Below are 19,808 nucleotides of genomic sequence, written 5' to 3'. Positions count from 1 at the left end.
TCCTGTGCAATCATGTCTCAGCAAGTTCAATGATTGTCTTCACAAATTTGTATTTGATAAATACCTCACTGGCTGCTGATGCAGACAGGGCGGTCTGTTGTCCTGACTGCAGTCCTGTGGTGGGTAGCACAAAGTGCAAGCCCTGGTTGAGCTAGTTAGTGTCGCTCAAGGAAAACTACACACCTCAGACTTGGGCGTTTGCGCTGACTCCGCTTCTCACACAAATCTCCTGCTGGCTCCAAGAAGAGCTGCAGAGGACATGCCCAGTTTGGCATTAAACTACACAAACATGGACAAAGTCACTAAAATATACCTTTTACAGAAGGAAGGAATATTTTAGACGATACTTTGTGTTCCATTTTAAGGACAGAATGAGAAAGTTACAAGCCCAGAACAAAAGCAGTCATTGCCCCATTTCCTTCCAGGGGAAGCAGCAGCAACACTTACCATTCGGTGGATAAAAGACAGCGTATTCTTCCAATCCTAGCTTTCCTGTAAGAGAAAGCCACAGATTGTAAAACAGAGTTTGCTGGGTTTGTTTTTGTTTTTCTGAGACAGAGTTCTCTGTGTAGACCTGGTATCCTGGAACTTGCATTTTAGACCTTGAATTCAAAGAGAGTTCTGTCTCTGCCTCACAAGTGCTGGGGACTAAAGGCATGCACCGCCACCACCTAGTTAAAAAAAAAAAAAAAACCAACATTCTGTGAATGTCCCAATAACGAATGGATAATGAATGGAATTTTAAGAATAACCACAGTCTGACTTTATTTTCTTTCTTGATATGGAATTAGTTGAAAATCTGTCAGCCATGTGTCTGACACCAACAAAGCCTTTTAGGAATTAAAAGGAATTAAAATCAATAACATTGCTTAAACATTGCTTTCAATTTCCTTAAGCACTTGAAAATAATTTATCAGCATCCAATTGTTTTTCTAAACTTAAAAACACTGCTCAGTAAAGCAAGTCTGAAGTCTTGCCATAGCCCATCAGCTTGTACTTTTAGAGAATGTGCTAAGAGCTCAAAACTAAGTATCTTTTTTTTTTCTTTCAAGACAGAGTTTCTCTTTGTATCTTTGGCTGTCCTGGAACTCGCTTTGTAGACCAGGTTGGCCCCCAAACACAGATCTGCCTGCCTCTGCCTCCCGAGTGCTGGGATTAAAGGTGTGCACTACCACACCTGGCCAAAACTAAATATCTTCAACTGTGTAACAGTCATGTATCCTGACTCCCAACACAGTTTGCGTGATCAGAGAAAAAGGATGGATGGTTGAAAACAGAATTGTTCTGGGAAAGTCCGTTCTCTGTGATGTTCAAGAGCTGCTCACTTTCCCATCGTCCACTGAGTAACTTGAGGTGGGGAGCTGGCTAGTTTCATGTCAACTTGACACAAGCCAAGTGATTCGAAAGGATCAAACTTCAGTCGGGAAAACGCCTCCATAAGACCAGGCTGTGAACAGACAAGCCTGTAGGGCATTTTTTTGTTTTTTTTTTTTAATTAGTGGCTGACTGGAGAAGGCCCAGTCCATTGTGGGTGGAGCCATCCCTGGGCCTGGTGGTCCTGGGTTCTATACAAAAGCAGATAGAGCAAGCCCTGAAAAGCAAGCCAATAAGGAGCACTCCTCAGTGGCCTCTGTGTCACCTCCTGTCTCCAGGTTCCTACCCTGTTTGAATTCTTATCTCACTTCCTTTGATGATGAACTGTAATATGGACGCATAAGCCACTGCCTTTGTCATGGTCTCCTCACAGCAATACTAACCCTAATGAAGACAGGGGGCTTTCAGCTTGACAGTTTTCTGAGCAACTCTGCATTTACTAAAAAGACATTGATTTTTGCATTGGGATTTGAATTAAAATTTACTAAGTGTTTAGTTTGTTTTTTTTTTTTATTGGGTATAAGGCAGGGAGAAGAGTAAAAAGTGTGGCCATCTTAGGTTAAGGTGGGGACACACAAAACTGATCTTTATGAGAAGAAACAATGGAATAGTAAGACCTGGACACACAGGTGATCACAGCAGTAGACATCGAGACAAACATGGAATAGTAAGACCTGGACACACAGGTGATCACAGCAGTAGACATCGAGACAAACATGGCAAATACAGGGTACAGTCCTCACCCCCATGGCCTACAACCCAGGCCAAACCACAAATGACAGAATAGGACTGCTGACTTCTTTTAAATGGACTTGAGGGTTTCAGGGCTCGGGGAGGGAACTGTGATAGGCTGGCAGACACGGGACAGGCTATAATTTGCGGGCCTGGAATGTGAAGTTTCTCAGGCACTGGGGCTCTGGAAGGGTGAGGATGAATACAGACAGTGTGAGATAATCAGGGAGGGAAAGAAGATGAGGTTAAGATGGCAGGTAGAGGGTCTTAAATTATAGCTCATTTTAGTCCACTAGGTAATTCAATTTTATCATCACTCTATGTGCAGGATGGGATGTAGGTGTGTGTGTATGTTTGTATGTAGAGGCCAGAGATCACAGTCAATTATCTTCCAATCACCTTTACCTTATTTTCTGAAGCTTCAGCTAGGCTGGCTGACCAATGAGTGGGATCCACTTGTCTCTGTACCCCAGTGCTAGGGTTTCCGCACACTGCTCTGCCTGGCTTTACTGGGAACCAAAGTCAGAGCCTCGTGTTTGCACCACAGGCAACTTATCAACTGAGCCATTTCCCTACCCCAACGTTCTCTTTAGATAAAAAGAAAAGAAAGTTTTTATGTATTCATGTCAGCCCCAAGTTGGGAAAGCCTGACTCCAACACAAGATGATGGAGCTTATCCTACCTAGGGCCAAAAGTTGGAACAACCAGGCAGCGATAAAATCCTGGGTAAATGGGTTCTTTCTTCATGGAAGCAGCAGAAGGGTCACACATAAACAAACAATGGGGCAGTGAGATTTTAGTGTTAGGTGATGAGGGAAAAAAGAGAGAAGGGCTCAAGTTAGTTCAGTCTCCAGGCGATGGCAGGACCCTGAGACGGCGGCATGGACACGATGAGGTAGCTAGCGTTAGACAGAGCACTAGAATAGAAATTAGAGGGGGAGTAGCACGTACTTTATGCCATAATTTTAAGCCTAGCAGAACTAGACAAATTCGAAGATTAATTCACAAAAAGAAAGTTAAGAAAAATTGAAAAGGCGAGTCCTTGTAATGAGTTCATGGGTAGGGAAGAGAAGAAAATCCGACCGATTGGGCGCAGACGGGACAGAGGAGGCAGGAGATGGCAAGGACTAAAGAGGCAGCTGCGATCTGGAGGGCGATCTGGGATCTGTTGCTGGGTGCTGACATTGAAAGGAAAAGACAGTTATTACTATTGCAGAGAAAACAGAAATAATTTTCAGTTTAAAAACTGGAAATACAAATATAAGTTATAAACCATTCAAACATTCTTGGAACGATTATGCAAGTCTGTAGTAATTTCTCTTTAGTATTATTAAAACATTACCTCTGATGTAGGATTTCGGTGGTGAGGCGCTGTTGTATGCAAAATGACCCAGTACAGACGTATCCCGTGAAAAACAAAGTAATACCTGGATATAACATTAGAAAAATAAACAGTGAGCACTGCTATAAGACAATTGGTAACAATTAAATTAATTATAATTTCATACAGAGGAAGCCCTGGAGTGGGATGGCTTAAGTTTGGGGCTGCTCTTTGTAATGGGAAGAGCGCCCTCTATTGGTACACTTACACTAAATGCTCATGGAGGGACTCCTCACGAAGGCAGCCAATTCTCGTGAGGATTTTCCCCAATTTGTCCCCAGACTTTAAACACGAGAAAACGCAAGTTGCTAACTATGTGATGATTTTCCTGTGTTTTATGTGGAGACTAAAATCACCTTGAGAAACTTAACAGATGAGAACTACACGGGGCACCTGTGGGTGATCACACACAAGCACCAAGCGGGTACAGGGGCTGGGAACCAGACTTAATAGGTGTGCTAGAGTGGGGAGGGCCTCCATCCCCAGAAAGGGTGGCAGCGGCAAAGCAAAGGTTTTCCCAATACAGGTAGAAGCTGGTTGTCCCAGTCATGAGGGGCACACAGCAACTCTATCAAGAAATAAAACAGAGAGGGTGCAATCAGGACCAACCCAATACAACAGCGTCAGCTGGAGTGTAGACACCAGCCTGAAACTTGGGGCAGGAGTCTGGTACTCAGAAAGGTTAAAACATTCAGAAGACCTGGGATTCCGACTCATCACAAAGAGGACTGCATAAGAAAAATGGGCACAAGATAGAGCCAGAGACCCACACTGGAGCACCGGACTGAGCTCCCAAGGTTATAATGAGGAGCAGAAGGAGAGAGAACATGAACAAGGAAGTCAGGACCATGAGGGGTGCACCCAACCACTGAGACAGTGGGGCCGATCTATTGGGAGCTCACCAAGGTCAGCTGGACTGCTACTGAAAAAACATGGGATAAAACCGGACTCTCGGAATGTGGCGGACAATGAGAGCTGACGAGAGGCCAAGGAGAATGGCACAGGAACTTTCAACTGGCGATAGATCGAGAGAGAGACATGACCAAGGAAATCAGGACCACGAGGCGTGCACCCACCCACTGTGACATTGGAACTGATCTATTGGGAGCTCTTCAAGGCCAGCTGGACTGGGACTGAATAAGCATGGGTTGAAACTGGACTCCCTGAACATGGTGGACAATGAAGGCTGATGAGAAGCCAAGGACAATGGCACTAGGTTTCGATCCTAATACATGAACTGGCTTTGTGGGAGCTTAGCCTGTTTTGATGCTCACCTTCCTGGGCCTGGATGGAAGTGGGAGGACCTTGGTCTTCCTGTAGGGCAGGGAATTTGGACTGCTCTTCAGTATCGAGAGGGAGGGGGAATGGACTGGGGGGAGGAGAAGAGGAGTGGGGATGGGGGAGGGGAGTGGGGGGAGGGGGCAATGTGTGGGAGGAGGGGAGGGAAATGGGAAACGGGGAGCAGTTGGAAATTTTAATTAAAAAAGAATAAAAAAAAAACAAAAAAAAAAAAAAAAAGAAAAATGGGCACAGAATGAGGAATGATTTTGGACCTTTTGCGCCAGAGCAGTTATCCATCTAGACTTAATTTTGCTGGACTTTCAACTGTAGCTCTACAGTTTATTAACTGAATGACAAGGGCAAGTGACTGGACTTCTAAGTATTTGTGTCCTTATAAGTATATGTAAAATGCATATAATAACAATGCTAAGGTCTAAGTGTATTGTAGGGATTAATTGGTATGCAGGAAATGTTTAGAATAGTACCTGGGTATGTCACATTATTTAAATGTCATCTACAGTTATTGCTAAACTGTTATTAATCTTCTATGTTAGCTAGTCTCTGTTCTTGAAATATTTAATTTGGGATTTGTTTATATGGCTCAGCTATCATGTTTCTTCAACTTAAAACTCTATCTCCACTTCTGGAAAACACTCAAGCATTATATTTTTGAGTGATCCCCACTTTTCTATATTTATGTTTATAGGACTTCTATAATTCTGACCTACGCCTCTTCAACCTTCTGTCCCTTTCAATTATGTCTATCACTTCAAACTCCACTTTTGAGAATTTGCGCAGATTTCTAAGTCAGCTGACTGTCTTCTTTCGCTCTTACGATCCACCCAGCACAAAGCCAGGATGAAGTAGGGGTACATCAAAAGAAAGCCATGCAAACAAACCTTGCTCTCAGTTACGGTGAAGGGAGGTAACGAGCAGCAGGAGTGGTGCCAAAGTAAATCAGATAGCACACTAGGCGGCAAGTCCCGTAGGAACAAGATAAAGGAGGCCCAGAGAAGGACTTGTCAGACCATAAAAAGGCAGAGGCAGGCGGATCTCTGTGAGTTCGAGGTCAGCCTGGTCTACAAAGGGAGTTCCAGGACAGGCTCCAAAGCTACAAAGAAACCCTGCCTCGAAAAACCCAGAAAAAAAAAAAAAGTGGTTTTTGAGTAGGTGCTCTTTGGTCAAACACTTGAAAAGGGTTGAGAACCTTAGTGTGCGGCTGACTGGGGAAGAGTACCCTGGGAAGGAAAGGGAACAGTTGGAATGCAGTGGAGAGGGGAGCTCTGGGGCTGTGAAGGTGGAGCATCAATGCCAGGTGTTGGGGACAGTTGTCTTTGTGTCAGTGGGCATATGCCTAGCACTCAATAGTAAGTAACACTCAATAGTAATACCACACTAAATAGTAAGTAATACTAAATTCCATTAAGACAGGAATGCTGGTATTATACGCTTACTGTTATGCTAAGAAATAAATACGTTTCCTTTCTAGGATACAAATGGCATAAAATGGATATTAGGTTGTAAATATTAACAATGAAAACACTTAACATCGCATTTAGTCAGACATGTTGATGAGACTTCATGGGCGGAGTCTCTCGGACAGGTTTCCAGGAGACACAATCTCACAGCAAACTCTTTCCTCTGTCTTTTCAATCTTTCTGTCCCCTCTTTCACAATGATCCCTGAGCCTTATTCACAGGAATTATGTTCTAGATGTGTCAGTTAGGACTGGGGTCCATAACTGATCAGTTATAATGGTCTCCACCTGTTTCACAATAACCCTAAGTAAGGAGGCAATACTTGTCTGCATACCCTAGTAGCCTAATTGGACTTAAAGCTGGCTCACCAATAGAGAAATCAAGCCTGGTATTGGGAACCTAACCAGCCACCTGGGGATGGTACTCAGGGAGGAGGCACTCAGGTCAGTTCCAGCAGAGGGCCCTCTGTCTTGTATCTTACGTGCATGGTGTCTTTAGCAATAAAGACTTACCTTCCACTTCTGGGCCAACCAAGGGCAACAGCAATAGCCTATAATACTTTGGGAGTCTCCTGAACAACTCCTGTACCTAAGGCTCAGGGGGCATTTTGAAAAAGTTGCAGAAAGTTTAGTAAAGAGCTGAAAGTTTGCTGTGAGACTGTGTCTTCTAGAAATATCCAAAGCTACATCCATGAAATCTTAGCAACACAGCTGCCTAAACATGACCTGACCAAGGAAGAGACCAAGAGTCATGCAAATGTGGAAGGGGGAAAACCCGTGAGACCTCCACCCTAGACAAAGAACTCCAGACAAACAAGGGATGCTAAGAGCTGGAGAAGCAGTCCTCCCCGGGAAAAGCACACTGACTGGTTATCTCTGCCAAATAGTCACCTCTAAAACACACAAATACAAATAACATTATATGGACTGAGTGAGCTGTATTTATGCATTTCAGAATACGTAAGTATATTTGAAGGTTAAACAACTGCAGAGAAAAAGACCATTAATTTGAAAAAGAGCAAGTTGTGGGGAGGGCATGGAGGGAGGAAAAGAAAGGCAGAAATGATGTAATTATAATCTCGAAATTTATTTTAAAAAATTGATCTTATAGATGTCATTACATTGACAATCTGTCAATGGCAAGATTACCCAGGATTGTATGACTGGACATAACATAATCATACTGATCTTTATAAAGAAGACAGAGGTAGCAGGGTAGTGAGAGGGACTTGACGATGCTGTCTACTGCTGCCTCTGAGAATGGTGGAACCAGCTGTAAGTCAACACATGAACGTCATTCTAGAAGCTGGGAAAGACAAAGAAATGAGCTCTCCTTCAGAACTTCCAGAAATAATGCAACCCTGTGGATACCATGAGTGTGAGCAAATCAAACCATTTAGATTTCTGTCTCACAACCTCAAGTAAGCTAGTACAAATAATAAACTAAGTACAAATAATAAACTAAGATAACTCTAAATAAAGGCAAAAATACCCAAAAATAAACCAAGGAAAATCCTAAGGAAATATTTATATCAAAACCCCTTAGTTTAGCAGCCTGGGGTAGCACAGTAACTTTAGAAGAAGCACTGTGCTTAAATATATCCCATAGAGGCGCTGCTGCCTGTGGCCCCGAGAAGGCAGGATATCTGAGATGCCCGAGGGGAACACTGGGACTGTAAAGTGAGAATGCCAGGGGTAGTGCATAGACAGTACGTACCGGGGGCGCAACCCTGGGATATGAGCAGAGCTGCCAGGTTCATCGTAAACCTGCTGGGCTGCACACTCAGAAGGCAGCGGTCACTTACAAACTAAGAAAACTGAAATGTAGCAGGTGAGCTTACTCACAGCAGGGCTCTCCATTATTTACAAGAATTGTAAGAAACCAGGCACTCATACGACCTGAAGGTTTATACCACAGAGTTAGACCAAAAACGTCTGCAAACGGTTTACCTGGGCTGAAAGCTTTCTTAATATGTCAAAGTATATTTCTTCTCAATGTTTCTAAGAAAAAAGTCATTTGTGTGATGAAAACCACAAAAGAAATGATGGGTACCATCTGGACAACATGGTTAACATATAAGTGCTAAAATCTTCCCATCTGCATTTCTCTAACTAATGAAGAAATGATAAAATTTCAAAAATGGCTTGAAAAACACTCTTCCCTGCCTTAAATTTTTCATAAATTAAAGGGCAGTGTGGCTTACTGGGTTTTGGACATAGAACAGGCTTGGGGTCCTTGTATGTATGAGCTTGGCATTTCATCTGAAAAAGGGAATACGGTTACCCTGGAGAGCCAGGCATCCCTGCAGTACCGAGATTCGGCTGAGGCAGGAGGATCAGTAGTTTCAGGACAGCATGGGCTACACAGCAAGACCCAATTTCAAAACTCAAACTCAAACAATGGAACATTTTATGTGGTTCTAAGAATTAGCTATCAAGAGGACACTATGATGATAATGAAGCAGCAGGAAGCCATGACGCTGTCTTCCTATCCAGACAACTAGCGTGCAGGCAGCGATGTCTCACAGAGCTATCTGGTAAGCATGGAGTCTGTGGACACCTTGGAGTTTTCATGGGGACCTCCAGTGGTAAATTGTGGCTAACATGGTCAATGCCAGCTCATAACACAACAGCATTAACCCTCTCCCCACTCTTGAGAATAATTCGTGTATATGTTCTTAATACTCTTATAAAGCAAATAACTACCAGGCATAACGCCATACAATACAAATGTGATTTTTACTTACTTTGTAAGTAACTAAATTTAAATTTTCTAGTTATGATTGCTACTTCCTTATAGTGTACGTCCCAAAAAATTCCAGCATGCCTGCTGTTCCTTACAGACAGAGAAATAAGACTTGGAATTCCATGTCACAGTGGGAGCTACAGCTCCTTCCTTGCTGCGCTGTAGAACTGCACACTGCTCTGGACACCTACTCCCTGACCAGCGACTACTGCGTCTGCCTGGAGTGGTGCGGAGGGAGAGGGTGGAGGTGGAGAAGGGTCCGCTGTCACACATACCTCCACTGCTCTCTAGCTGAAGTCAAGGTCCTGGATTTAAAGAGCAGACTGCTCCTACCCCTGCTCGATTCTCTTTTCCTCCTGTTAGGAGACAGGAGATTATAACAAATGCCCCTGACTACGGAAAAACTGAGAAGGTAATCTTCCATGCCCAGGTAAAAATGTAGACTCAGAAAAGTTCTGGAGAGACCTAAATGTTGTATCTCATGCTGAGTTTGGAAAGAACTTACAAAAATCAAAGCAACAAAACCTCCAAACGATACCTAAAAAATATGGGCTAAGAGGTAAAGAGAGTATGATTTTCAGAGATACATTATTATACTCAAATATCCAGTTTTCAACAAAAATCATAAAGAACAAATACAAAGAAATGAGAAAGTATGGGCCATTCAAATGAAAAAGTCAAATGAAATTGTCCCTACAAAGACCTGATGGCAAATTTAAATGTTTAGGGGTTAAGATGATGATCTCAAAGAAGATCACATAAAGAAATATGTGGAGAAAATAAACAATGACATTTGAACAAAACGGAAACCCTAATTGAGAGACAATGAGCTCAGAAAAACAACACAAAACAGAAACAAAGACTGAGATGAAAATTCACTGGAAGGATCAAAGGCAGATTGGAACAGGTGGACTATATCCTCCAGAGCTGAAGATAAAGCAATAGAAATAATGGGTTTGTGAAACAGAAAAAAAGAAAGTACTAAAATAAACAGACATTGGAACCTATGACATCACACTAACTACTGTATGTGCTGTACAGAGTCCAAAAGAAGGAAAGAAAGAAAAAAGGAGGAAAGATAGTATGGTTTGGGGATTCCAGAATAAGACACTAGAGAGGAGGAAGCAGTGAAAAATTAGCCAAGCTCGATGACAATGCCAGCAAGCAAAACACAAGGAAGCTCATGACCTCATAGCCTAGAGGCCAAGAAAAAGAAGGAAATTGAAGAGGCATGATCTGCTGTGCACATAACCTCACAGTGGCTGTGACTAATGTGTGCAGGACCTGCATAGGACCAAGCAAGACAAAAATCCATTTTGGGGGGGGGGGACACGAAGTCCCAGCCCAACTGAGGAACTATTGGCACCTGATAACTGACAGAAAGGGGAGGTCAGTTTTCTTCAGGAATGTGACCCCTGACAGGCTATCCATTCTACAGGAGATGGTCCCCCACCAATGCACATACAGGCTGCACAACTGGACTCAATGTTTTGTTGTTGTTGATTTTGTTTTTCTAAGGAAGAGCACATGAGATTGAGAGGGAAAAGTGATGGGGGTTAGAATATCCTTTCTGTGCCAATGAGTTCAAGGTCATTCTCTCCTTTCTCTTCTGACAGATTCAGGGTATCTGTTCTTATGCTGAAGTACTTGATCAATTTGGAGTTGACTTTTGTGCAGGATAGTAAGAGGGGATCTATTTTCTTTCTTCTACATGCAGCCATTCAGTCTGATGTGGCCATTTGTTGAAGATGCTGTATTTTCTCCAGTGTACATTTTTGACTTCTTTATCAAAACTCAGAAGTCCATAGGTGTATGGACTTACGTCCGTGTCTTCAATTCCATTTCACTGGTCAATATGTCTGTTTTTATGCAAGTACAATATTGTTTATATTGTTGTAGCTCTGTAGTATAACTTGAAATATGTAATGGTGATACCTGCATAAGTTCTTTTATTATTTAGGATTCTTTTGCTATCCTGTTTTTTTCTTTTTTTCCGTGTGTGTGTGTGTGTGTGTGCATGTGTGTGAGTTTCCATAGTAAGTTGAAGATTGTTCAGTTTCTTTGAACTGTGTTGGAATTTTGATGGGGATTGTGCTGAATCTGTAGACTGCTTTTGGTAGTATGGCCGTTTTCACAATATTAATCCTATCAATCCATGGGCATGGGAGTTTTTCCATCTTCTGGTGTTTTATTCAATTTCTTTCTTGAGTATCTTAAGGTTTTTACTATACAAGTCTTCCATGTGCTTGACTGGTGTTGCCCCAAGGGTTTTATTGTTGTCATTTTAGGATACTGTGAAAGGTATGGTTCCCTGATTTCCTTTTGTCATTTGTGCATAGAAAAGCTACTGATTTTTGTGTGCTAATTTTGCACCCTGTTACTTTGCTGAAGGTGTTATCAACTGTATAAGTTTCCTGGTGGAGTTTTTAGGGTCTTTTATATATAAAACCATATCATCTGTAAGTATATTAAAATTTTTATAAAGTTTTAAGTAATTGGACTATTTATAAAATAGCTTTAAAATATCATAATGAAAAAAGTATTTTTTGTTTTGAGACAGGGTTTTTCTGTGCAGCCCTGGCTGTACTAAAACTTACTCTGTAGACCAGGCTGACCTCAAACTCACAGAGATCCACTTGCTTCTCCCTCCTGAGTGCTGGGATTAAAAGCATGTGCCACCATCGCCCAGTGAAAAAATTATTTATTAATACCTGACTATGTAAAAAAAAAAACTTAATTGAGTAATTTCTTAAAAGAGAAACCTCTGTGTTGTAAGTGTCCTCTCATTAGCAATGAGAATAAAGATCTATATCAATGCTTATTTAGAAAAACAAATAAATAAAATAGTGTGTTACACAATAGACTAAAAATTAGTCTTTAAAAAGAATGACATCTTTCCACATGAGACAGTATGGATGAACCAGATGGCCCTGCTGATTGAGGCAAGCCTGTCACAGACAGACAAAGATGGCAGTGAGACTTTTAAAGGGCCAAACACACATCAGCTGGGATCAGAGCAGTCACTGCCAGAGTTTGCAGAGCACACAGGGGGGAATCGATAGTCAATGGATTCAGTTATGGAAAAGTTATCATAAATTCGTGAGATAGGCTATGCCACACATATAGCTAATAACAACTCTTATTTAGTATTATTTCTAAAGTACAACAGCAACAGCAGTCATGAGATGTGGTTGGGAAAAATTATGGAAAACCTAAAAAGAATGGAATTTGAACTAAAATGTTGATAAAAATTAGTAGGCACTAAAGGTTATGTTGAGAATACTCCCTGTATCCACTGTGAGAACTTGACACAAGCCCTCGCCAACAATTTCGAACCTCCTCTACATCCATGCCTTGCCTCAGCACCTAGACCGTGGGCCATGAAGGGAACTGTAGTTTAGAGGTGGTGATCGTGAGGATTCCCTAAAGATTGTCCTGGTTTTCTCGGCAAACACACACACTGTTTGAAAATGATACTCCTGTCTGACTTGTTTACTTTCAAGTTTCTTACATATAAGTCACTTATGTGGGGGTGGAATAGATATGCTTTTATGGGTTATTCTGATATTAACTGGAGAAATTGTTACCCTTGCTCACTGACTCTGTCAGCAGGTGAATTTGTCACCCAGCAAACTTCTGTTACCACCACCAAAAGACTTTACAGTTGGAACTTAAAACTGACGGTCTCTCCTCATTCACCAAATGTAATAAGCTTGCCAAATTTATACTCTCTGTAATCACAGATTGAAATACAACAGTCAGAGACTATAAATCACGACATTGTTGGCTCTTGATTGATACATGGTAATGGATATGTCCATAAGTTTGGTGTTATAACACTTTTAATGTAGTATGTGTATATGTATGTATGTGTAGAGATGCATGTGCATGTGTACATTCATGTGTTTGGATGAGTGTGTACGTACACGTGTGTATGAAGACCCAAGATTGACGTCAGAAGTCCTCTTTCATTGCTCTTTACCTGAGTCATTGAGGCAGGGTCTCTCACTCGAACCTACAACACAGGCAAGTCTAGCTAGCCAATTTACTCCCTGTCTGTGCCTTCTGAAGACTGGAATGACTGGCAGACCACATGCCCACCAAGACGTACATGGGTTCTGGGGATAAAAACTCCAGCCCCCAAGCTTGCATCCAGGCACTTTATTCAGAGAGCCACCCCCTTGGTCCTGCTATAAAGTTTTGTATTTGTGATTAAAACAGCATAAAAAATAAACGTTTTAATAAGCAGAGAAATTTAGATGTTTCAGGGTTTTTTTTTTGGCTCAAATTATATCTTTACTTGTATAAAATTAACTACTATATTTTCCTTAGGAATCAGTTCAGAAAGGATTCATTTTATTAGGAACTAAACCATAGGAGAAAGAAATCTAGAATTCTTTGATACTGGGGAAACCTCAGCCAGAGAGTAATATTAAAATCCTAAAAATACTCAACTTTTGGATAAGGAAAGCAAGTTCTGTTCACTTATCTACTGACCTATCTTCCAAATTCACTAATTACTTACTGATTTTTCAAATATACTGTTTAGCCACTCAGAGAACTTTTTGTTTCAGTTATTTTATTTTTCAACTCTAGAATTTATGTTTTATTTTCATCTCTTTATTGACCTTATCTACTTGATTAATAAGTCATCCAACCTTCCTTTACTTACTCAAGAATGGATTCTTTAGTTCTTTGACATGCTTATTTTTAAAAAATATTTATTTATTCTTTGACAATTTTATACATATGTGCAATGTATCTTGAGTCTATACACCCCGAATTTCAATCTCTCATTTAGCCTGTACTCTGAAATATTTTTTTTTTTTTTTTTTTGGTTTTTCGAGACAGGGTTTCTCTGTAGCTTTGGAGCCTGTCCTGGAACTAGCTCTGTAGACCAGGCTGGTCTCGAACTCACAGAAATCCACCTGCCTCTGCCTCCCCAGTGCTGGGATTAAAGGCGTGCGCCACCATCACCCGGCTGAAATATTTCTAATGGATGTTTTGAAGTTTGTGTCTGCCAAAATGATCAGAATAATCATGATTCCCCACACTGGTTTTAGAACCATTTAATTATTTTTAATATATCCAATAAAAAGTATCATGTAAAATACATTCTCTAAACATCTTGGAATTGCTTAAGTATTAAGTTGACATCCAGTTTTATAATTTGTGCCAACAAAAACTATAGAAACTGACCTGATAGCAAATTTTGGCTGCAGCATATTTAATCAAAAGGGGCAGCCCAGAAACTCACTTTGGAATTCGGAAGATTTATTTAACTATAGAATATCTTAAAAGTATTATAACTTGGAGAATCTAAAACAAAGATCTGGATAACTTAAAAACTTACCTGATATAAATAATCTTCAAATACAAAATAGTAATCATCATTGCTTGCTGTCAGCTTCACATCCTGCAATTAAAAGTTACAAAGCATTGAAAATTACTCAAATGAAACTCTCTCTAACTCTAAAGAATAAATGCAACATTTGGAAATAAGATTACAATGAATTATATATTTATGTGATGTTATAGAAATTTTCTGGTAAGATTTTATTCCTATTACGTATTTACTCAGCAAAATATGTACTACATTATTTGATTTCTAATTTCTTAAAGTTTCATTAAAACTCCTTAAGATTTATTTCAGTTAATCTCCTCCTAGATGTCTTAAAGCTAGAAAAGAAAAACCAAGAGGGTCACATGCCCAGCTGCAATTGTAACACTCTCCCCCAGACTAAACTCCACCCTCACCACTCACAGCTAACACACTTAGCCATTCTCTCAAAACATCTCCTATGTGTTTGTACCTGCTCTTGGGAGGGTAACTGTGACTTTCTGCCCCATGAACTCATTCTTCAGGGATAGTTCATGTCATCTACTGGATAGAATGTTGGTCCTTTCTTTACATACTTCTGTGTGCATTTCTTGTTCTGAGACTACTTAAAAGAATTCTACTCTCCCAAAGAGACTTTTGGCTCTCTCATCTCCAGTGCCCTGCTTTATATACACTTAGCTCCATCACAGGGTCTAACACCTAAGCCATCAAAACATGTGCTTGATGGCTCAATGATGAAATTAACAGAAACTTACGGCCCAATTGCAGTTCTCTGTGATATGATGCAATGTATCATTACATAGGTCACCTACCCAGTAGCAAACCAACAATAGCTCAAAGAAAAAGCAAAACATTAGCATCCCCCCACTAGACTGTCTATGGTGATTTGAGATGTTGATTGTGTACTTCAGGGTGAAAAGCACGAACATTCCACCAGATCTAAGTAAGAGTTTAATTCACTTACACTACTTCCAGCTGCATAACTTTGGCTACACTGCTCCAAATCCAGGCCACTGTGCTTTGATAAATGACCCCCAAAAGTCTGTGTTAAAGGCTTAGGCACTTCTGAGAAGTGCTGGAACTTTAAATGCTGTTACCCAGTGAGAGAAGTACAGTTACCGAGAGGTGACTCGAGGAGATATGGACCCTGGTAACTTTCTGTTGCTTTTTTTGGACCTTAGCTGCCATGAGGCAAATAGCTTTGCTCTACCTTGACTCTTGCCCTGAGGTACTGACTTCCCAGACCAAAAAGCACTAGGACTCCATAGTATACAGTAAAGTAAGCCTTTCCTTCTTCAACAATAGTATCTCATATACTGTCACTGTAACAACAGAAAGCTGAGTCTCCATGTCTGTTAATGGGTAAATTACTATGTTATGGGATATTTGTACACTGTGTGAAGATGTGTTCCTGTGACTGGTGTAATAAAAAGTTGACTGGCCAATAGCTAGGCAGGAAAATATAGGTGGTATTTCTGGGCAGAGAGAGAACTCTGGGGAGAAGAAAGGTGGTGTCATCAGCTGGATGCCGAGGAAGCATGATGAGAAGTGTGAAGATGAGAAAACGAGCCTCATGGAAAAATGTAGACTAAAAGATATGGGCTAATTTAAGTTATAAGAACTAGTTAGGAGCAAACTTAGGCTATGGCCAAGCTTTTATAATTAATAATAAGTCTCCAGGTCATTTTTTTGCAAGCTGGCAGTCCAAATAAAGAAATGCTGCATTGCTGCTTATGTCAAAAGGTATGAGAGTGCTAAGAACAGCATCAGATTCTGAGACAGTACTCAGCAAACTCTAAGAGTTGATGAAAGGTCCCTCCAGGTATATACTTAAGTAGATACACTGTACCTTGAAGGTCCTCTATACCCAAAAGATGTAGATACTATTGAACTCACTATATAATCAATTCAACAAGTACTCATTGGTTGATCACTGTTGATAGAGGTTTCTGTCCCACCCAGTCCCACAGCCATTTAGTCCTAAAGAAACACACAGAGACTTACATTAATTATAAACTGGTTGGCCTATTAGCTCAGGCTTCTTATTAGCTCTTAATCTTACATTAACCCATAATTCTTGTCTGCGTTAGCCATGTAGCTTGGTATCTTTTATCATTGAGGCATTCTCTCTTGCTTCCTCTGTGTCTGGATGGTAACTATAGACTGAGCCTTTCCTCTTCCCAGAATTCTCCTGTTCTGGTTACACTGCCTATACTTCCTGCACGGCTACTGGCCAATCAATGTTTTATTAAACCAACACAAGTGACAAATCTTTATAGGGCACAGGACCATTTTCCCACAACACCCCCCTTTGTTTTTTCCAAAACAATCTAATCTTTGTTTAGCTTTTTTTTACTGACCATTATCCATAACAACTTGTAACCAACACTCTAAACAAAGACTTGACAAACATCTATAATACATTTTTTTTGGGGGGGGGGATGTGGGCATAGTTTTCTAGGCTACTTCCTGCTGATTGGGGGTACTGATAATCTTATGGGAGCATAAAGAAAATTTAGGATTATGGTCAAGTCCAGACTGTAATATTCTGTGAGGCTTGATCATCTCAGCCAGAAGTCTTGAGGTTGTTCTAGATGTAAAACTCAGAGGAAATTACAACAGAGGTCCTCTGAAATGTTAGATCATCTGGGCCATCTGTTCCTACTGGAGATTTTTTCAGGGGATCTTCCTTGATCAAACCTGATTTTTCTTCTTAACCCAGTATACATCCATAGCCTCTCATTTCCTTTATCAGTGGGGCATTCTCATCTTGCTTCCTCTGTGTCTAGGTGATGACTTTAAAATGAGCCTTTCCTCTTCCCAGAATTCTCCTGTTCTGGTCACCCCACCCATACTTCTTGCCTGGCTTCTGGCCAATCAGCATTTTATTAAACCAATACAAGTGACAAATCTTTACAGACTACGAGACAGCAGATAAGGATGATCAGAATGAAGGACACCAAAATCAAAACACAAAGAAAATAAAGACAATGTTTATCTTCAAGAAGTCTACTCTATCAGTCAGAGAGATGGTTCAGTGGTTAAGAGCACTGGTAGCTCTTCCAGAGGTCTTAAGTTCAATTCCAAGTACCCACATGGAGGCTTACAACTGTCTATAACTTAGCCCCATGGGGTCTGTTGCCCTCTTCTGGTGTGCAAATGTACATGCAAACAAAACATCCATATACATAAAAAATCTACTATATCAATGAAAAGAATAAATATGTAATAAAAATATGGAAAAAATCACAATGATGGATTAAAATGATCCATGACTATACAGCTGAAACAGTCTAGAGCAATCAGCTAAGCAGTTGAACCAAACAGAAGTCAAGGGATGGATGGAATAAGTCATGAATAACTCTGGAGAAAACCTTAAACTACAGAGCACAGGGAAAGAAATGGATCACTCATCAGAGGTTCCATGGGGAAGGTAAAGCAGTCCCTTCTCAGCAAAGGTGAGACTGACTCTGAGCCAATGGTCTCAGGGGTAACGATGATATCTTACAGAGGCTTGTGGAATGCCAAAGCAAATCCTCACCCAAGAGAATCTTACTGATTGTCACTAATTCTTATTAGAGATTAATTAAGCCTTTTCCTTGGGAATGTGATAAAAAAGAATGAGAAACATTGGTATAACTGGCAGGCTAGAGTAAACAATAGAACTATAGGTTACGGCTACAAGGTAATAGTTGTTGGGGAGGTGAGGAGAAGCCAGTATAGATAAAAGAATCCAAGAGTTCAATTCAGGGAAGAGATTTATTATCCTTTCCCACACATTTCTTGAACCATAATCATTCCAGGGGAAATGTTTATATTTACAGTTTAATTCCTGGCACCAACTACTCAATGTATCCCTACTACATTTTTGAGTAGGTACTTATTAAGTTGAGATATACTTGACCACATATTTATACAAGATTAAACAAGTGTTTATTACATAACTGAAGAGATGGTTCAGTGGTCAAGTACAGAACCACTCTTGCAGAAGATTCAAGTTTTCTCACTTCAGACAGCTCACAACCACCTGTAACTCTGGGGGCATCTGCTTCATGTGCACACTCCCATATGAAGACACATACACATAATTTAAACTAGCTTTATTACAAAGAAAATATACAATAAGTCCTAAATAATTACGAGATAAATAGGATTAAAATACTATAGTCTTGTTTTAATTTTAGTTGTTTTTCCACTTTCTTTGTGTAGAAGACTTGAATTTAAAATGGCCAAATTTTTTTCTCTTCACAAAAACATGGAAGGGCTAGGAAAAGGACATAAGAACAATTCCCTCAGAAAGAAGACAACACTGCCTGCAGACCTCAAGCTTGGGAAACCAGCCTCTACTTCACAGGTACAATGATCACATCTGTTATTTCCTCCCTCCCTTGTCTTCTCTCCTTCCTTTTTTTGTTTCCTTTTTTTTTCTGACAAGGTCTCATGAAGCCCAGGTTAGTTTCAAACTCACTAAAATCCAAGCATGACCCTGAACTCCTGGATTTAGGGTACAGGCATCCTAGACATGTACTATCACACAGTCATTCAAACTGATTTTCAAGTTTAATATGTACTTTTGTCCTGCAGGGAGAAAGCTTTTCACTGTAAATGCCACTGATGAAATGGAAAACCATGAATACTTTGACTTACTTTATAAATTAGACTGTCCACCAAAAGGTCATGCTGTATCACATTGGTCTTAAGTTGCTCATAATACAGGATGTCCTGTATTTAAAAGTAAAATATATAAAAATTTAATGTTTATAATGTCATCCTCAAACCTTAATAAACAATAGTCAATAATAAAATTATGGCATTAAGAGGGAGAGACTCTGTTTTATCCATTATCCATCTATTCATTACTATGTAATAATAGTTAAGTAACAGTAGATGTTTAATAATATGCCTATTTTCATCACAGGTACCTACTGAGTATTCAATTAATATTTGATAAACTTATTAACTATAATAATGACTATAACATTTATGAACTAGGTACATCTTATGATTACTTTAACAAAGTTAAATAGAACACTGAGAACTCTCTCCACCCACATTTGAGGACTTAGGTCCAGAGAGAGCACTAACGCACTGTCCAAAGCCACAGACTGGTCATTGTCAGGGTTCAAGGCTTCACAGCTGGGCATGACTACTGTTTGCTTTTCCCCTTCACAGCTTGTGAAGCATCTAGATGTGAATACTAGGAGAGCTGTGTTGGGGAAGGCTGTTCGTTCCTAGCTGCCCAGACCATGAAATAATCACATAGAAACTATATTATTTGCAATACTGTTTGGCCAATAGCTTATGCGTATTGCTAGCTAGCTTTTACATCTAGTATTAATCCATTTCCATTATTTTGTATTTTACCATGACACTCGTAGCCTACAGCAAAGTTCCAGCTGGCAGCTTGCATCTTTCCCCTCTTGCAGCTACATGGCATCTCGCTGACTCCACCTTCTTCTTACCAGCATTCAGTTTA

General features: G+C 40.3%; 1 protein-coding gene across 5 annotated transcripts in view; it reads right to left on the bottom strand.

Moving 5' to 3' along the window:
- Positions 1–19,808, bottom strand: part of Tbc1d19 (TBC1 domain family member 19) — a 114,807-nt gene that overhangs the window by 39,198 nt on the left and 55,801 nt on the right. For 4 of the 5 annotated variants that reach the window (XM_057772206.1, XM_057772204.1, XM_057772205.1 and 1 more), the window contains 4 exons: positions 18,980–19,054; positions 14,345–14,407; positions 3,449–3,533; positions 448–492 (listed from right to left, as the gene is read on the bottom strand). In XM_057772206.1, the coding sequence (XP_057628189.1) occupies positions 448–492; positions 3,449–3,533; positions 14,345–14,407; positions 18,980–19,054 (268 nt within the window). The remainder of the gene's footprint in view (positions 1–447; positions 493–3,448; positions 3,534–14,344; positions 14,408–18,979; positions 19,055–19,808) is intronic. The other variant, XM_057772207.1, reaches the window with a different exon arrangement.

The sequence above is a fragment of the Chionomys nivalis genome, chromosome 6 (genome assembly GCF_950005125.1).
Source record: "Chionomys nivalis chromosome 6, mChiNiv1.1, whole genome shotgun sequence".
Classification (NCBI taxonomy): Eukaryota; Metazoa; Chordata; class Mammalia; order Rodentia; family Cricetidae; genus Chionomys; species Chionomys nivalis.
The sequence above is the reverse complement of the archived record's forward strand: the minus strand, read 5'-3'. Positions and strand labels throughout refer to the sequence as shown.